Source organism: Oncorhynchus masou, chromosome 30 (assembly GCF_036934945.1).
Source record: "Oncorhynchus masou masou isolate Uvic2021 chromosome 30, UVic_Omas_1.1, whole genome shotgun sequence".
NCBI lineage: Eukaryota > Metazoa > Chordata > Actinopteri > Salmoniformes > Salmonidae > Oncorhynchus > Oncorhynchus masou.
In genome coordinates, this window is record NC_088241.1 from 44,445,423 (window position 1) to 44,466,483 (window position 21,061).

Consider the following 21,061-nt stretch of genomic DNA (forward strand, 5'->3'; position numbering starts at 1 on the left):
TTGTGCTAGTTAGCAACTTCCTTCAAACTGCACGAAGAGACAAAAATGTCATCCACAATTTCACTTGAAGGCTAGAGGCGTCACTACACACACCCTGGTTCGAATCCAGTCATTGAAAATAGGAATTTGTTATAAACTTACTTGCCGAGTAAATTTTTTTTTTTAAATAAAATAAAAACTCTGGGGAAGTAGATAAAGGGCCCCATTGCCAAAATACCAAAGTATCCCTTTAAGACTCTTTTCAATGGCAAAGCCCATTCAATCAGCCTTTGTGTCTTAAGAATATCGGGTAATGGCATTGGCGTAGACACAACAATCATGAATGACATAGGACATAAAGGCTTAAAGGTGTTTTATTCCATATCACATAAAACCATGTTGATTGGATGTCTCAGAACAAAATTCCAAATCTATGGAAGGAAGAGGACAACGTAAGGGTTGGAGCATGACAAGGGCAATGAAGAGGAAGGGGTGAAGTAGGAGGAAGAAATAGCCAGAAGAAAGAGACTTCATTAATTCTGCCTCTCACCTCTTGCAGCTGGTCGCCAGCCTTCAGGCGGCCATCTTGGATAGCAGCACCCCGAGCCAGGATGTTCTTGACATAGATGGGGGCGGAGCCTCCTATGGGGACGTCACGTGATGTGATACTGAATCCAAGACCCTCAGGACCTGCAGGAGGAACATAATACACCAAACATAGTTAAATAAAGGTTAAATAAATAAAAATATATAAAATTAATTATATTCTATTCTATTCTAAAAGCGCATCAGGAACCAAATGTGGAAGGACAACTTTATTTATGGCTTTGACCATCATGTCAAACCTGTCAAACTATAGTACTTAATAAGTCATCTCAAATGTATTGGTTTGCATGCACGCTCTTCTATTGGTGAAAGAATGGGCGTGCAGCTTAGGTTGTGGTTCAACATACAAAATAAGCATGAAATCTCCAAAGTATCGAAATATAAGCCAAATCTATTAACCAAAATTGGGTGTTTGTGATAAATGTGTACTTTATACATGTGTGTGTAAGGACAGCGGGACCACAGATGTGACATGCTTGAATTTAAAACTGGTTGCAGACAGGAATAGCAGCACGCAGAGTAAAGGTCTCTGTCGGTTTGTGTGCAGTCTTTATTCTCCCTTTCTGTGGAGTGTCCACAGGCATTAGACACAGATAATGGTCAGCAATGGGGTGAGAGGATCCTCTTCCACCACCCATAACACAGCATCAGATGCTTTTGATACACCACATATCAGACCAAATAAAGTTTGCTAGCGAAAACATCACTAAATGTTAGAAAACAATGTTAAAGGTTCAGACATCATAGCTCTGTAAAGATGTTTCCTCCCAAGTTCTGACAACGGCCTTTATACGGTTCTAAATGACTATATCTGTGTCCCAAATGGCACCATATCCCCTATGTAGCATACTACTTTTGATCAGAGCCCTATAACTGTGCACTATGTAGGGAATATGGTGCCATTTGGGACACATTTTATAAATTGCCAGACGGGGAAGGCAGGGAAAGTCAATAATAGCCTACAAAAGGGGAATATCAACACTGACCTTATCGACCGACCAACCCCACACTGTCTGCCCAATAAAGGATTGGTCAGAAGTAGTGGGCCCTGGTCAGAAGTAGTGGGCCATGGTCAGAAGTAGTGGGCCCTGGTCAGAAGTAGTGCACGATAAAGGGAATAGGATGTCATTTAGGAAGCTACCAAATGCCAGTAAGGATATGAATGACATTTCTACTTTTAGATGGGGAAGAATGGTTCCACTCAGTGAGATGTGTCCCTCCCTGGTAAACAAGTTATCCATTAATATGTGTAACCGGCAGAGTGGCGGGTGTGTTGTTAGTTGAAGCCTTCCTGACAGTAGAGTGATTAGTATTCTTGTTGAAGAGATTGTTCATTTTACTGGCCTGTCATTCACTGTCTGATTGCTCATCATGACCTATTTTCTCCTCTCTTCAGTGTCTCGCTGGTTGATACCGACGGACTGACTGTGTGTATGTGTGTGTGCATATGCGTGATGTTTTTGCCTCACTAGCACTAAGATGAAGCAGCAAGAAAACACACTACCCAGCAACTTTGGGTGTATTCTATATTCAGAAATGAAGATATAGATCTTGGAACAAAGAGGCGTACACACCACAACATGAGAATGTTGCTGACAGAGAGGTGCCAACAAAGTTAAGTCATTGAATATATTGAGGTTATTTCCTTCCTGCCAATACAGCAGGAATAACGCTCTTTACTTATTATAGAGTTCTGTAAGCGAAATGGATAGATAGGCACATCCCAGTTAGACTAACTAAGATCCTTTCTTCACTAGTAGCCAGTGTCTGCTAATATGGCAACTGCCCCTACTGCTGTCTGGGGTCCTCAGTGTGTACGTACAGTAGTGGAATTGGTTGCATCAAAAATGGCTCTCTATTGCCTTTATAGAACCTTGGGCATAGTCTGAATCAGCTGGTCTGTGAAGACCACTATCCTCTACCCTTCTGTTCTGGCAATTCCAATCCATTCAATTTCTCCAATCAGTCTACTTAGCCGAATCAAACTCTACATTCTAAGATCCCATCGTTAAGGGCTTCCATTCAGGCAATTAGCAGAATGCATCTCTCTCTAATAGCACTGGCTGTAATTAACTAGCATACTGACGGCTTTATTTGGGGGTAATAGAAGCTTTTTGGATTAACACTACAGTCCTGCGATCCCAGCAAAAATGGGCTTTTCATTTATCTGACTTTATCTGCATATACAGCACTTATATTAAGCCTCACAATTAAGTGAGTTGCCATTTTATTTCCAGGAGAAATTGACAAACAATAAAAAAAAGTGGTCCGACAAAGCAAAAAAACCTGATAAAAATGTATATAAACGCAGTAAGTACAGAAATAGCTTGCTCACTGTGAAATGAATATCCAACTAGTAAGTGACAACTGTGTGGAGTTTGTGACAGCATCTCTGTGAGCTTATTACAGTATTATAGACACTATGTCCAGGGACGTCCTATGATCTGTGTAGAAGAATCCCTTACCGTCTAATGGCTCTTGTGTAGCTTGTGAGCCTGATAGAGCAAAACGTGAGTCTCAGCTTTTCATAGATAGCTTTTAATAGTTTGTAGCTGAAACCATTCGGACAAGACAGGTATTTTTTGTATAAGAGACCAGGTCCCTTCGGGATCAGCCCTTGTCTCCCACAATGGTTAGAAGTCCAAAACACACTGGCGATAAGGTGGGACACATTGGGTTAAGTCTCAATCCTGTATCCGATAAGCCAATTATGTAGCAAACATGAGGAGACGTAGAATGAGTCTTAATGGGCTGTGTCGGTCTGTCCTTTTGGCTGCATTATTTGATTAAGACACTTTTGCTAATTTCCCAGCCAGGAAGGACGGGGGGTCTCTCTCTCCCTTTCCCGCTGCCTCTCCCCCTCCCCCTCCCCTCATGGAAGAATCCAGACACACACATTTATAAATAATGGACAACTTGGAAATGGTCTCTGAATACTGGAAATGGACAGTTAATTTTGAATTTGATAGGTTCCCTTACGAAAAAAACAACATGAATTCACATGTGGAAAATCATGTGTCAATAACTGATTTCACTTGGATTCCTACACTTTGGACTTCAAAGTAAATCTCAGCTTTGTTAAAAATACACAAGAATAACGATTATATTTATCATAGTGATTCAGGAGAAACAGCAGAAAAGATCAGCTTGTGAATTCAGCTTGTGAGAGATTGTGAGTTCAAATCCCAGGTGGGGTCATTTTAAAAAGTCAGCACAAACATTGTAATATCGATAAAACATTTACATTTACATTTAAGTCATTTGGCAGACGCTCTTATCCAGAGCGACTTACAAATTGGTGAATTCACCTTATGACATCCAGTGGAACAGCCACTTTACTATAGTGCATCTAAATCATTTAAGGGGGGGGTGAGAATGATTACTTTATCCTATCCTAGGTATTCCTTAAAGAGGTGGGGTTTCAGGTGTCTCCGGAAGGTGGTGATTGACTCCGCTGTCCTGGCGTCGTGAGGGAGTTTGTTCCACCATTGGGGGGCCAGAGCAGCGAACAGTTTTGACTGGGCTGAGCGGGAACTGTACTTCCTCAGTGGTAGGGAGGCGAGCAGGCCAGAGGTGGATGAACGCAGTGCCCTTGTTTGGGTGTAGGGCCTGATCAGAGCCTGGAGGTACTGCGGTGCCGTTCCCCTCACAGCTCCGTAGGCAAGCACCATGGTCTTGTAGCGGATGCGAGCTTCAACTGGAAGCCAGTGGAGAGAGTGGAGGAGCGGGGTGACGTGAGAGAACTTGGGAAGGTTGAATACCAGACGGGCTGCGGCGTTCTGGATGAGTTGTAGGGGTTTAATGGCACAGGCAGGGAGCACTATTTTAGCTGAACAGTGTACCACTTACCTTAAAACCCTATTTCATTTCATCCCTTATAAAAACATGCGAAATAAGCAGTTTCACATGTGAAAATTGCATCTTCACATGTGAAATCAGATTTTCACATGTGAAATAGCTGTGTTCACATGTTGAGCTGAAATGTTCATGTTAAAACAAAAGAGACATGCGAGGTCAGTTTTTTTTTACATGTGAAACCATATGTTCGTACGTATTACATTTAGAGTTCACATTGTAACACATGCTTTCACCTCGTGAAAAACACTCACGTGTAAAAGCTCACTTTCACATGTGGAATTTGCACTTTCACGGGTAAAAAATGTTCACGTGAAAATCTAACTCAGATGTGGAACTGAATTTTCATATGTAAAAAAAAAAATCACATTTAAAAATATAATTAGCAATTCTACAAGTGAAAAACATGTAAATGTTGTCACGTGCAGTTCCATGGTATCACATTTAGACATTTTGCATCCCCATGTTCACATCAAATGCAAGTGTAGCGAAATGCTTGTGCAATAATATCTAACAAGTAATCAAACAAATTCACATCGACTAAATTATTCACACAAATGTAAAGGGATGTATAAGAATATGTACATATGAATATATGGATGAGCGATGGCCGTGCGCATAGGCAAGATGCAGTAGATGGTATAGAATACAGTACATAGAGTTGAAGTCGGAAGTTTACATACACCTTAGCCAAATACATTTCAACTTAGTTTTTCACAATTCCTGACATTTAATCCTAGTAAAAATCCCTGTCTTCGGTCAGTTAGGATCACCACTTTATTTTAAGAATGTGAAATGTCAGAATAATAGTAGAGAGAATGATTAATTTCAGCTTTAACTTCTTTCATTACATTCCCAATGGGTCAGAAGTGTATATACACTCAATTAGTATTTGGTAGCATTGCCTTTAAATTGTTTAACTTGGGTCAAACGTTTTGGGTAGCCTTCCACAAGATTCCCACAATAAGTTGGAGTTTTGGCTCATTCCTCCTTACAGATCTGGTGTAACTGAGTCAGGTTTGCAGGCCTCCTTGCTAGCACACACTATCAGTTCTGCCCACAAATGTTCTATAGAATTAGGTCAGGGCTTTGTGATGGCCACTCCAATACCTTGACTTTATTGTCCTTAAGCCATTTTGCCACAAATTTGGAAGTATGCTTGGGGTCATTGTCCATTTGGAAGACCCATTGTGACCAAGCTTTAACTTCCTGACTGATGTCTTGAGATGTTGCTTCAATATATCCACATGAGGACATTTCTCCAAAAGTACGATCTTTGTCCCCATGTGCAGTTGCAAACCATAGTCTGTTTTTTTATGGTGGTTTTGGAGCTTTGGCTTCTTCCTTGCTGAGCGGCCTTTCAGGTTATGTCGATATAGGACTCAAATCAAATCAAATTTTATTTGTCACATACACATGGTTAGCAGATGTTAATGCGAGTGTAGCGAAATGCTTGTGCTTCCAGTTCCGACAATGCAGTAATAACCAACAAGTAATCTAACTAACAATTCCAAAACTAATATCTTATACACAGTGTAAGGGGATAAAGAAAATGTACATAAAGATATGAATGAGTGATGGTGCAGAGCAGCATAGGCAAGATACAGTAGATGATATCGAGTACAGTATATACATATGAGATGAGTATGTAAACAAAGTGGCATAGTTAAAGTGGCTAGTGATACATGTATTACATAAGGATGCAGTAGATGATAGAGTACAGTATATACATATACATATGAGATGAATAATGTAGGGTATGTAAACATTATATTAGGTAGCATTGTTTAAAGTGGCTAGTGATATATTTTACATCCTTTCCTATCAATTGCCATTATTGAAGTGGCTGGAGTTGAGTCAGTGTGTTGGCAGCAGCCACTCAATGTTAGTGGTTGCTGTTTAACAGTCTGATGGCCTTGAGATAGAAGCTGTTTTTCAGTCTCTCGGTCCCAGCTTTGATGCACCTGTACTGACCTCGCCTTCTGGATGATAGCGGGGTGAACAGGCAGTGGCTCGGGTGGGTGTTGTCCTTAATGATCTTTATGGCCTTCCTGTAACATCGGGTGGTGTAGGTGTCCTGGAGGGCAGGTAGTTTGCCCCCGGTGATACGTTGTGCAGACCTCACTACCCTCTGGAGAGCCTTACGGTTGTGGGCGGAGCAGTTGACGTACCAGGCGGTGATACAGCCCGCCAAGATGCTCTCGATTGTGCATCTGTAGAAGTTTGAAAGTGTTTTTGGTGACAAGCCACATTTCTTCAGCCTCCAGAGTTTGAAGAGGCGCTGTTGGACCCAGTTGCACAGGGCGGGGTCGAGACCCAGGGTCTTGAGCTTAATGATGAGTTTGGAGGGTACTATGGTGTTAACTGCTGAGCTATAGTCAATGAACATCATTCTTACATAGGTATTATTTTTGTCCAGATGGGATAGGGCAGAGTGATGGCGATTGCGTCGTCAGTGAACCCATTGGGACGGTAAGCAAAATGTAGTGGGTCTAGGGTGGCAGGTAAGGTGGAGGTGATATGACCCTTGACTAGTCTCTCAAAGCACTTCATGATGACAGATGTCATTTAGTTCAGATACCTTAGCTTTTTTGGGAACAGGAACAATGGTGGCCATCTTGAAGCATGTGGGGACAGCAGACGGATAGGGATTGATTGAATATGTCCGTAAACACACCAGCCAGCTGGTCTGCACATGCTGCGAGGACGCGGCTGGGGATGCCTTCTGGGCCGGCAACCTTGCAAGGGTTAACACGTTTAAATGTTTTACTCACGTTGGCCACGGTGAATCAGAGCCCACAGGCTTTGGTAGCAGGCCATTGTTTAATTTGTCTGGGAGCAAGACGTCCATGTCCAGGACGGGGCTGGCTTTTCTTTTTGTCATTGGTGATTGACTGTAGACCCTGCCACATACGTCTCGTATTTGAGCTGTTGAATTGTGACTCTACTTTGTCTCTATACTGATGCTTTGCTTGTTTGATTGCCTCGCGGAGGGAATAGCTACACTGTTTGTATTCGGTCATGTTTCCGGTCACCTTGCCCTGGTTAAAAGTGGAGGTTTGCGCTTTCAGTTTTGCGCGAATGCTGCCATCAATCCACAATTTCTGTTTAGGGAAGGTTTTAATAGTCACAGTGGGTACGACATCACCGATGCACTTGCTAATAAACTCCCTGAGTTAGCGTATATGTCAATGTAGTTGTCTGAGGCTACCCGGAACATATCCCAGTCCACGTGATCGAAGCAATCTTGAAGCGTGGAATCCAATTGGTCAGACCAGCGTTTGACAGACCTGAGCATGGGCGTTTCCTGTTTTAGTTTCTGTCTATAGGCTGGGAGCAACAAAATTAAGTCATGGTCAGATTTCCTGAAGGGAGGGCGGGGCAGGGCTTTGTATGGATCGCAGAAGTTAGAGTAGCAATGATCCAGAATGGCACCAGCTCGTGTAGCGCATTCGATATGCTGATAGAATTTAGGAAGCCTTGTTCTCAGATTAGCTTTGTTAAAATCCCCTGCTACAATAAATGCAGCCTCAGGATATATGGTTTCCAGTTTACATAGAGTCCAGTGAAGTTCTTTCAGGGCCGTCGAGATATCTGCTTGGGGGGATATACATGGTTGTAACTATAATCGATGAGAATTCTATTGGTATATAATGCAGTCAGAATTTGATTGTAAGGAATTCTAGGTCAGGTGAACAAAAGGACTTGAGTTCCTGTATGTTGTTATGATTACACCATGAGTCATTAATTATGGGGAATACACCCCCACCCTTCTTCTTACCAGAGAGATGTTTGTTTCTGTCGGCGTGATGCATGAAGAAACCGGGTGGCTGTACCGACTCTGACAACATGTCAGCCATGTTTCCGTGAAACAGAGAGTGTTACAATCTCTGATGTCTCTCTGGAAGGCAACCCGTGCCCTAATTTTGTCCACCTTGTTGTCTAGAGATTGGACATTGGCGAGTAATTGTTTTGGGTCGGCCTCTGGGATAAGATCCCATGTCCAGGGTGGAAGTCCGAACAAAGTATCTGCTTCTGGAAAGTTGTATTCCTGGTCGTAATGTTGGTAAATTGACATTACTTTTATATCCAATAGTTCTTCCCGGCTGTATGTAGTAACACTTGAGATTTTCTGGGCTAACAGTGTAAGAAATAATACATCAAAAAAAAATACTGCATAGTTTCCTAAGAACCTGAAGCGAGGCAACTATCTCTGTCGGCACCATTTCTTGATTATATTTCCCGATATCAAGTTTTCACCTGCTCAAATGTGTAGTTTCATGTTACCACATGTTGCTTTTACATGTTGTTACATGTTATCACATTAACTTCACATAAGATCACATGAAATTCATGTGGTTTTTCCAGGATTGTACATAATCTTGTGTAATTGTGTACGAGTCTCACGGTTCATGAAAGCTTACAAGTGGGACATTGCAGCACTTGAGCCAGTTAAATTGTCTAAGAAATATATTCTGACATTTGTATAAGAATTATGGGATTCATTTTGAGTTAAAACACAAACCGGTCTGCCTAGTGCAAATAAACCAAACCCCTGGCACTGGGCTTTCTCTGGACTAAACCCAACAAATAAACCAAACCCCTGGCACTGGGCTTTCTCTGGACTAAACCCAACAAATAAACCAAACCCCTGGCACTGGGCTTTCTCTGGACTAAACCCAACAAATAAACCAAACCCCTGGCACTGGGCTTTCTCTGGACTAAACCCAACAAATAAACCAAACCCCTGGCCCTGGGCTTTCTCTGGACTAAACCCAAGAAATAAACCAAACTACTGACACTGGGCTTGCTCTGGACGAAACCCAACAAATAAACCAAACCCCTGGCACTGGGCTTTCTCTGGACTAAACCCAATAAATAAACCAAACTACTGACACTGGGCTTTCTCTGGACTAAACCCATCAAATAAACCAAACTCCTGGCACTGGGCTTTCTCTGGACTGAACCCAAGAAATAAACCAAACCCCTGGCACTGGGCTTTCTCTGGACTAAACCCAAGAAATAAACCAAACCCCTGGCACTGGGCTTTCTCTGGACTAAACCCAACAAATAAACCAACCCCCGGCACTGGGCTTTCTCTGGACTAAACCCAACAAATAAACCAAACCCCTGGCACTGGGCTTTCTCTGGACTAAACCAAACAAATAAACCAAACCCCTGGCACTGGGCTTTCTCTGGACTAAACCCATCAAATAAACCAAACTCTTTGCACTGTGCTTTCTCTGGACTAAACCCAACAAATAAACCAAACTACTGACACTGGGTTTTCTCTGGACTAAACCCAACAAATAAACCAAACCCCTGGCACTGGGCTTTCTCTGGATTAAACCCAACAAATAAACCAAACCCCTGGCACTGGGCAGTCATTTTGTTGTGTGTGTGCGTGCGTGCGTGCGCACTAGGCCCTGTGTGTGTAGAGGGCGCAGCAGCAGGTCGAATTCATCATCTAACCCTCACAGTAATAAGCAAGAAATTAAACACACGTAGCATTGCCACGTACAAAACCCCTTCAAATCCGCTGTTTACGCTGGGGATTTCTGTGAACATATATTGCAGCGATATGAGATGGCGGCTCCCAGAGAGCATGCTGCTTTTAGCCTAAGCCTCCTGCTGCCCTCGCCGTGCGCTAGTATTCCCTGAAGCTTTTTCTCTATGCCCCGTGAAACCTTCCTACGCTCAACATCTGCTTCATCAGACAGCCTGTACTGAGTGTGTGTGTGTGTGTGTGTGTGTGTGTGTGTGTGTGTGTGTGTGTGTGTGTGTGTGTGTGTGTGTGTGTGTGTGTGTGTGTGTGTGTGTGTGTGTGTGTGTGTGTGTGTGTGTGTGTGTGTGTGTGTGTGTGTGTATGTGTTGGTGTTGGACATAATAGACCTTTCTGGTTTGCTTTTCTGCTTCAGAGGCCTGTGAATATATCACACAGTTGTGCCCTGCCTGTTGTAGTTAATTGCATCTTTACGGCTTGCTTCTCCAACTGTGAATGCTAATAGAATTGAATGCAAGCACCGACTGAGAGGGCTAATTTCACCCTTTTCTTTTAACATGCTGAGAAAAGTCTGATAACGGCATTAGGGCAGAACAACGTGCCAAAACAAAGAAAGAAAGAGAGAGTGACATGGAGAAATAGGAGAGGGAGAGAAAGACGGGGAGAGAGCGAGAGAGAGATATGAAGTGACGTTTGTAAGCAGCATTCAGCATGCCTCATTCTACCATCCACCTTTTGAAGTCTGTCACACTCAAAGGAGGACAAAACGGTTCTTGGAGCGCGTGTGTGTGTGTGCGTGTGTGTGTGTGTGTGCGTGTAGGTGTGTGTGTGTGTGTGTGCGTGTAGGTGTGTGCGTGTGCGTGTGTATCCCTTGTGCTCTCCTCCCCAGAGTGGTGTGTGCAGCTAAGACGCTGCTGTGATGCAGAACAAATGAGATTTGGGCCTGTACGTGAGTTAGTAGAGCAGTGCTGGATAGATAGTCATTCACAATGAAATATCAACACTTTGAAGTCTCTAACAGTATTAGTTACACAACACTCATCTCAACTGTAGCTAGGATAAGAACGGACACTTGAGAGATATCATCTCTTATTGAAGTGAATTAAAGGACCTTTGAAAGCCCTATGAATATACCCCCAAAAATATGTATAGTTTCACAATAATAGTGTTTGGTTGTTTGTGTGTGTGTTTGTGTTCGTGTGTGCATTCTGCATGCCTGCACGTGTTTACCTTTCTTCAGCTGGATGTTCAGTCTCCGGCCAGTTTTCTTTAGGTAGCCTGCAGTAGGGTTGGCACTAACTCTCCTCTGCAGGGATGGAGAGGGGGCCGAGGAGACGTTGTTGCTTCCGCTGTGAGGTAGCGAGGTGGAGAAGCGCTGGTCTGGTACACGCTGTGGTAGAGGACCATGGTTCTGGTGTTTGATGTTGGGGATGGGAATGGGGTGTGGTCTTGACCTGGAGGACATCCTCTGTGGGTTGTGGTCCAACCCCACCCCCCCGTGGACCACCAGACTACCCCTTTCCCCGGGTTGTGGGGCCTGGGGGTCCGAGGCCTGGCTGGAGGTGAAGCTTCCCCGGTTACCCCTCTCCCCCCTCGGACATGGGGGGCTAAGCTCCTCCTGGGAGAGCTGCTCATACTGGCTCTTCATGGAGGCTGGGACCACATGGAACAGAATGACAGGAGAACGCATGGCCTGCCTGAACATGTTCTGGGCTCTGGAGTAGAGAGGAGAGGAGTCAGCAACACACATCATTACATTAGCGAGGGCATGATAAGAACATGAGCTAATGCACTTTTATCAGTGTACTAAAACAGATAGAGAGAGGTCAAGAAGAGAAGTGAAGAAGAGGCAGCATACAAATCATTACATTAGCTATAGCTTGATAATAACAAAAATGTAATGTACAGTGTGATATGGCAGCATATTGATAGAGAGAGAGAGGCTACACAGAAGTGAAGAGGAGAGGTCAACAGGTCAACGTGGATAACCATAGGCTAATAGTAGTGAAGCATTGGAGAAGAGGCTAATTCAGAGATTTCATTAGCTAGATACTGTATATGCTGTGTAAATGGCAGCATAGTCTCAGGAGGAGGATGAGATCAGCTTTAGCATTGGAAGGGTGAGACGTTGAACCACAATGAGATTCAGCCGGTCAACATTATACATTCAAATATCTATCAAATAATTGTGTGTGTTTGTGTATGGAAAGGGTTTATGGGTGAAGCCACTGTTCACTAGACAGTAAAATGATAAAACAACAAGGAAGATGATGATGGGCGACGTGTAGTAAACACAACAAAGTCGCCGCACATACAAAGGCTTGTACTTTATACAGAATGGACAAACTCCTGTATTAGTTTGGAACCAAATAAGAAAAGCCGTTTTTTTCCCCCTCGCTCTGATGCGGCATTGTTTTGTCCTGAGCTCAGACGCCACTTAGCATATAGATAGTCTGGCCTGGAGCAGCCCCATCGGTCCCACGGCATAAGAGGATAAGGGCCTTCAGTGTGCTTGTGCGCGTGCGTGCGTGTGTATGTGAGTAGCGTAGCAAAGGATGATGTGATAGCCAACAATCCCCCCCCTCGCGTTCTCAGCCTCTCCATTATCACGCCCATGATACCGCATTGAACCCGTCCAAATGAGTTATTGACAATCGCTAAGCCGCTTCCGCCGTTATAAACAGCACTTCATTTGGAGCTCTTTCACCTCAGTGCGGAGCGGAGTGTGCCGAGACACTTCTTTGGGATTTTGTCCTTCATTCTTATGTTAATTTCTCCCTCAAATCATGTGAACTGCAGCAGCCTACGGTGGGTAATGAGAGGCACAGTGACACTCCAGTAATCAGACGACGAGGAGACAGCAGCTCAGCTTTCTGATTGAATAATAAATTACCCCATCAATGCATCATTACATTTAGTTAGATTAACCGCTTCTAAATATTTATCCATGCAAAACAATCCAATAAGATTATAATATCACTTGGAATTATCTCCGTACGGTGCAGTGCACAATCAAGGAGAGGAGAGAGATTGTAAAAAGTGATTTACTTCGCCACTAGAATCATATTGTGGTGTGGTCACGTTTGTGGATGCCGGTGAGAGCTGTGAGCCATGTGTATGTGGAGCGATACAAAACATTTCTCCCTTGAGGATTTGGTTTGCAAAGTACAAATACACCTCTTTCACGGCAGAGATGCCAGGGAGGTAGTGTGGATGTTTACCAATGAAAAGTCAAGCACAATATTTACTATTGCCAAACACTTCAGTGGCTTGCCAAGTCTAGATGAATGAATTAACAATGTAGCTAGCTAAGTAAGTACAACAGTTTTGAGTTTTGAAGGCTGGGCCAGGTAAGAACTGTTGCCAAACTTAATCACAAAGTGTATTTAGAAAATGTGAAAATGCTTTGTTATAAAGATATAATCTAACAGAACACAAGCAAACTGAACTAGGCCATGAAGGTACTGTATGTTTGATGACCAGTGTATTAATTAACACAATGTACACGTAGTGTCCCCTCCACATGTACTCTCTGTATAGCCTATAGCCAGGCAGACCCTACCACATCAACAGACACCCCATCGGGCCGCACCCTAAGACAGCTAACCGTGAATCCTGAAAGCTCCATCCTAGCCAGCACTAAACCAGGCAGGAGCTCTTCCTAATGGGCAGGATATCAGTCAGGGCAACCTCCTTCCACATGCTTGCTTTAGGTCAGGGTCTGGACAACATGCAATATATTTCTCATCTCTGGAAAAGACAGAACCAATATGACTCTAAAGCTGTGTTAGTGTGTGTGTCCCCTCCGAGCTCCATGTTGCGATGGCCTTGTATCTTCAATCCACTTTAGGAAATGAAAAGTAGCAATAAATCAATAGAACAGAGGAATGTGAGGCTCAGGCGCTAAGGTATATTAACCTCTCTAGGCTAGGGGGCGGTATTTTCACGTCCGGATGAAAAGCGTGCCCAAAGTAAACTGCCTGCTACTCAGGCCCAGAGTCTAGGATATGCATATTATTAGTAGATTTGGATAGAAAACACTCTGAAATTTCTAAAACTGTTTGAATGATGTCTGAGTATAACATCACATTATTTGGCAGGCGAAACCCAGAGGACAAACCATCCAGGATGGTTTGAGGCGACAGCGTTTTCAATGGGTTTTCTATGTGGATCTATATTTCTAAGGCACTTGCTTGCAGTTCCTATCGCTTCCACTGAATGTCAGCAGTCTTTAGAAATTGGTTGATGTTTTTTCTTTGTGTAATGAAGAAGTAGGGTTGTTCAGCACGAGGGTCAAGTCGAGTGTGCTGTTGTGGTTGGGGCGCGTGACCTGAAAGCTCGCTCCACTTTGTTTTTATTCGCTATTGAACACAGTTTATCCCGTCTTAAATTTGATCGCTTATTTATGTAAAAAAAATACCTAAAGGTGCATTAGGAAAGTTGTTTGAAATGTTTGGACAAAGATTATAGGTAACTTATTAGATATTTTGTAGTCAGGTTGCGCGATTTGGAACCGGTGTTTTTCTGGATCAAATGCACCAAATAAATTGACATTTTGGAGATATAACGACGGAATTAATCGAACAACAGGACCATTTGTGATGTTTATGGGACATATTGGAGTGCCAACAGAAGAATCTCTTCAAAGGTAAGGCATGAATTATATAGTTATTTCTGAGTTTTGTGTCGCGCCTGGCGGGATGAAATATGATTGTCTGTGTTTGTTTGATGGAGTGCGGTCCTCAGATAATCGCATGGTTTGCTTTCGCCGTAAAGCCTTTTTGAAATCTGACACCATGGCTGGATTGACAAGAAGTTAAGCTTTATTTTGACATATTGCATGTGAATTTTCAAGAATGTTAAATATTTACAATTCTGTAGTTTGAATTTGGCGCCCTGCACTTTCTCTGGATGTTGGTCAGGTGGGACGTTAACATCCCATCTAGCCTAGAGAGGTAAAGGTTGGTAAGGTCAGAGGGGTAGGGGCGCTAAGGTATACAGTGAGGCAAAAAGTTTTTAGTCAGCCACCAATTTTGCAAGTTCTCCCACTTAAAAAGATGAGAGAGGCCTGTAATTTTAATCAAAGGTACACTTCAACTATGACTATAAACTTTTGTTAATGACCAAATACTTATTTTCCACCATAATCTGCAAATAAATTCACTAAAAATCCTACAATGTGATTTTCTGGATTTTTTTTCTCATTTTGTCTGTCATAGTTGAAGTGTACCTATGATGAAAATTACAGGCCTCTCTCATCTTTTTAAGTGAGACAATTGGTGGCTGACTAAATACTTTTTTTGCCCCACTGTATTAAGGTTGGTAAGGCCAGAGGGGTAGAGGCTCTTATCAAGAACTATAGGTCACCATAAGGACTTTATGGAGAATCACAACTCTCACATTGCTAATAGTCTGTATCTGACTCATAATGCTTAAATACAATGTATTACTGTACATTTTGGAGAGGGAAAGGAAGAGACAGAGGCAGAGAGTAAAAAGCTTATGAAAGATAGGTTTAAGAAAGTTAAGAGGTAAATGTTGAATATGTCCCATCTCTGTAGGTCAAGAGAGATGCGAAGTCGCGGGGCTTACTGTTCAAATCGGATGTTCCTCAGATCCCCGTTATTAATCTTGACGACACAGTCGTTCTCCTGGAACAGACCTTCCTGCTCCGCCTTGCCGCCGCGCTCCAGACGCTTCACTAACAACCCAAGGGTCCTGGAACAACGGTACACACATTACACACACACCTTACAGACTTAGAACTTACGCCACACACACATATAACACACTGGACAGACCAGGTCAAGCCACACGTTACAGTACACACACTTCACACACACCAGGCACAAGACTTTTCACACAACTAGGAATTGTCCTCTGCATCCATTTAATTGGGATTAGGGAATTCAAGAGAAAGATTGTCATGTAAAGAAAAGTCCAAAGGGACAGGGCGATAAGTAATGGAATGTAAAAAGACGGGTTGTGAAGACATGCATAGAACACGCCATTACTGTAGAACCACTGATAGGTAACTAATACTATAGAACCACTGACTAGTTACTATTAGAACCACTGACTAGTAACTATTACTGTAGAACCACTGACTAGTAACTATTATAACCACCGACCAGTAACTATTACTGTAGAACCACTGACTAGTAACTATTATAACCACCGACTAGTAACTATTACTGTAGAACCACCAACTAGTAACTATTATAACCACCGACTAGTAACTATTACTGTAGAACCACTGACTTGTAACTATTATAACCACTGACTAGTAACTATTACTGTAGAACCACTGACTAGTAACTATTATAACCACCAACTAATAACTATTACTGTAGAACCACTGACTAGTAACTATTACTGTAGAAACACGACTAGTAACTATTACTGTAAAAACAGACTAGTAACTATTACTGTAAAAACAGACTAGTAACTACTACTGTAGAACAACTGACAGGTAAATATTACAATATAAACACTGATTAGTAACTATTACTGTAGAACCACTGACTAGTAAATATTACAATAGAAACACTGATTAGTAACTATTACTGTAGAACCACTGACTAGTAACTATTACTGTAGAAACACTGACTAGTAACTATTACTGTAGAACCACCGACTAGTAACTATTATAACCACCGACTAGTAACTATTACTGTAGAACCACTGACGAGTAACTATTATAACCACCGACTAGTAACTATTACTGTAGAACCACTGACTAGTAACTATTATAACCACCAACTAATAACTATTACTGTAGAAACACTGACTAGTAACTATTACTGTAAAAGCAGACTAGTAACTATTCTGTAAAAACAGACTAGTAACTACTACTGTAGAACCACTGACGAGTAACTATTATAACCACCGACTAGTAACTATTACTGTAGAACCACTGACTAGTAACTATTATAACCACCAACTAATAACTATTACTGTAGAAACACTGACTAGTAACTATTACTGTAAAAGCAGACTAGTAACTATTACTGTAAAAACAGACTAGTAACTACTACTGTAGAACCACTGACTAGTAAATATTACAATAGAAACACCGATTAGTAGCTATTACTGTAGAACCACTGACTAGTAACTATTATAACCACCAACTAGTAACTATTACTGTAGAACCACTGACTAGTAACTATTATAACCACCAACAAATAACTATTACTGTAGAACCACTGACTAGTAACTATTACTGTAGAAACACTGACTAGTAACTATTACTGTAAAAACAGACTAGTAACTATTACTGTAAAAACAGACTAGTAACTATTACTGTAAAAACAGACTAGTAGCTACTACTGTAGAACCACTGACTAGTAAATATTACAGTATAAACACTGATTAGTAACTATTACTGTAGAACCACTGACTAGTAAATATTACAATATAAACACTGATTAGTAACTATTACTGTAGAAACACTGACTAGTAACTATTACTGTAAAAACAGACTAGTAACTATTACTGTAAAAACAGACTAGTAACTATTACTGTAAAAACAGACTAGTAACTACTACTGTAGAACCACTGACTAGTAAATATTACAATAGAAACACAGATTAGTAACTATTACTGTAGAACCACTGACTAGTAACTATTATAACCACCAACTAATAACTTACTGTAGAACCACCGACTAGTAACTATTATAACCACCAACTAGTAACTATTACTGTAGAACCACTGACTTGTAACTATTATAACCACTGACTAGTAACTATTACTGTAGAACCAATGACGAGTAACTATTATAACCACCGACTAGTAACTATTACTGTAGAACCACTGACTAGTAACTATTATAACCACCAACTAATAACTATTACTGTAGAAACACTGACTAGTAACTATTACTGTAAAAACAGACTAGTAACTATTACTGTAAAAACAGACTAGTAACTATTACTGTAAAAACAGACTAGTAACTATTACTGTAAAAACAGACTAGTAACTACTACTGTAGAACCACTGACTAGTAAATATTACAATAGAAACACTGATTAGTAGCTATTACTGTAGAACCACTGACTAGTAACTATTATAACCACCAACTAGTAACTATTACTGTAGAACCACTGACTAGTAACTATTATAACCACCAACAAATAACTATTACTGTAGAACCACTGACTAGTAACTATTACTGTAGAAACACTGACTAGTAACTATTACTGTAAAAACAGACTAGTAACTATTACTGTAAAAACAGACTAGTAACTATTACTGTAAAAACAGACTAGTAACTACTACTGTAGAACCACTGACTAGTAAATATTACAGTATAAACACTGATTAGTAACTATTACTGTAGAACCACTGACTAGTAAATATTACAATATAAACACTGATTAGTAACTATTACTGTAGAACCACTGACTAGTAACTATTATAACCACCGACTAGTAACTATTACTGTAGAACCACTGACTAGTAACTATTACTGTAGAAACACTGACTAGTAACTATTACTGTAAAAACAGACTAGTAACTATTACTGTAAAAACAGACTAGTAACTATTACTGTAAAAACAGACTAGTAACTATTACTGTAGAACCACTGACTAGTAAATATTACAATAGAAACACTGACTAGTAACTATTACTCTAGAAACACTGACAAGTAACTATTACTGTAGAAACACTGAATAATAACTATTAAATTAGTTTAAATGACATTTTATTGGTCACATACACGTGTTTAGCAGATTTTATTGTGGGTTTAGCGAATTGTTAATATTACTGCAGAAACACTGAATAGTAAATATTACTGTAGAAACACGGCATAGGATATATTACTGTAGAAAAACTGACTAGTAACTATTTCAGGAGAAACACTGAGTAGTACATATTACTGTAGAAACACTGCATAGTACCTATTACTGTAGAAACACTGAATAGTAACTATTACTGTAGAACCACTGCATAGTAACTATTACTGTAGAAACACTGAATAGTAACTATTACTGTAGAACCACTGCATAGTAACAATTACTGTAGAAACACTGAATAGTACCTATTACTGTAGAAACACTGAATAGTAACTATTACTGTAGAAACACTGAATAGTAACTATTACTGTGGAACCACTGCATAGTAACTTTGTCAAGGGATCTTCATAATCTCCAAATCAATATCATAAATCAGATGAGTGACACCAAAACTAAATCACAAAACTTTAGCCAGGATGAGGCAGATTGACATATACTATGTTCTCTCTTCCCAGAAATGCTGTAGTGTGTAATATTGAGCTGTCCCCTTCCCTTCTCCCTGGGAAGGACATCTTAGTGCTAATCCTGGTCTCCAGACTAGTGAAGGTCTTATAGCTTCAGTGACGCTCCGCTGTCTGTCTGTCGTCTACCTTCGCTTAGCCAGGGCTTAAAAAGTGAGCAGGCAGCATTGTTATAAATACACGTGCACGTGCACATGCACACACACACACACACACACACACACACACACACACACACACACACACACACACACACACACACACACACACACACACACACAGCCATCTCAGCAATCCCCTCCAAGCTCCACAACCTTTACCTTCAAACCCTGATGCAGTAAATAAATACATCAGAAAGCAGCTTGGGGTTTTAACTCTCTCTCGCCCTCCGGATCACCGGGCTACCACAGACGTGTAAAGAGATCTGGTAGACGCACAGACAGCAAAACCAGAACTCGTGTTTCAAAGGACCAGGAGAAGCTGCAGGTGTACTGTCTGCACTCAGACTGTTGTTGCCACTTCTGATGGGAAGTCTTAAGACCATAAAGCTCCTGAGACTCAAGTAAGGTAAAAAAAAAAACTTCAGGGAGTGAAAAGAGATTGAATATTAAGTGGGATTTATTTCTGATTGACATTTTGGATGGGATTTCTGATAGGGAAGGGGGGAGGTTACATAAGTAGACAGGGACAGTAGGAGGTGAAAAACATACTATTTTCTCAGTACTTTATTAGATACGTAAACAGAAACAACAACCCAGTAAATCGCAAAGAAAAAAAAGAAGTAATTATCTTCCAGGCGAGCGAGGCTAAATTCACCGAGCTGTTTAGCGTTTCAGCCGAAAGGGGCACGCTGCCGCCACCAGCCGCCTCAGTTCATTAGTTTAATTGGCTGTATAACATGGGCATGCTCACTCACCACCACAAACTCATCTCTCTCCTCAATGGGGGTAAATGGCACATTACTAAGTCAGAATTATGTGCTACAAAAGGCCTTTGTCCACTCACACCGCCGACGAGCAGACTAAGCAGGCTGAGGCTTCATAAATTGGCTGATAGAGTGGTGGGGAGAGGACCATAGAGTCATTATAGACTAGCTAGGTGGTGTGGAAGCAAGACAATGGATGCATCCAAAAAGGCACCTTTATAATGGACTACTTTTAACCAGGGCCCATAGGGAAGCATTTGAGATGCAGCCTATCTAGAGTAGCAACTGATCTTAGATCAGTGTTTTACTGGAGTTCAAGGGCTTTATAATGAACCCAGATGGAGCTGATGCTGATTAGTCATCTGTATTCAGTACAGTGTCTCATGATTGGGCATACAATTGGGCTTTTTAGTGATTTGATCACCATTAATAAAGGTGCCCTCATTCTTAATGATAAATGCATTAGCACACTTTCACATTTTGTCTGTCTCATATGCGACTGGACATTTGCTAAGATGCTCATTACTCACTCCTTTCAAACTAGTTGGCATTATTTCAGATGTATTGAGTCTTCCACCAGTACATTTACTTTCAGTAATTAATTCCCAGACGTCCTGCTTATTCCCTACAGGAATATTTCAGCCAAGATTTCTGGAAAATCTGGGAAAAGTTATCAGAATTGTACAACTCTACAGGCAAGTCTGTTAGAGAGTCCCCCCCTTTCATCTGCTCCTACGCAGACGCTTTGCCTGTTGATTGGGAGAGAGTTGAGGAGTTGAGCAGAGGAGACTGAGCGACAGAGACCACCTGTTCCCATCTACTGACTTTAATTGAATAATAATGCAATCAGGATCCATTTACGCAGCGCAATTATGTCTGCGTCTTGTTTACAGTTCACAGTGGTCACAGAAGGAGATCTCATTATTGAAATGGT

At 41.4% G+C, this 21,061-nt stretch overlaps 1 protein-coding gene across 3 annotated transcripts in view; it reads right to left on the minus strand.

Moving 5' to 3' along the window:
• The window catches only part of LOC135522644 (partitioning defective 3 homolog), a 581,006-nt gene that overhangs the window by 292,637 nt on the left and 267,308 nt on the right, over nt 1-21,061 (minus strand). For all 3 annotated transcript variants that reach the window (XM_064949098.1, XM_064949099.1, XM_064949097.1), the window contains exons 8-10: nt 15,536-15,661; nt 11,174-11,658; nt 530-669 (exon numbers count right to left, since the gene is read on the minus strand). In XM_064949098.1, coding sequence (XP_064805170.1) covers nt 530-669; nt 11,174-11,658; nt 15,536-15,661 — 751 coding nt within the window. The remainder of the gene's footprint in view (nt 1-529; nt 670-11,173; nt 11,659-15,535; nt 15,662-21,061) is intronic.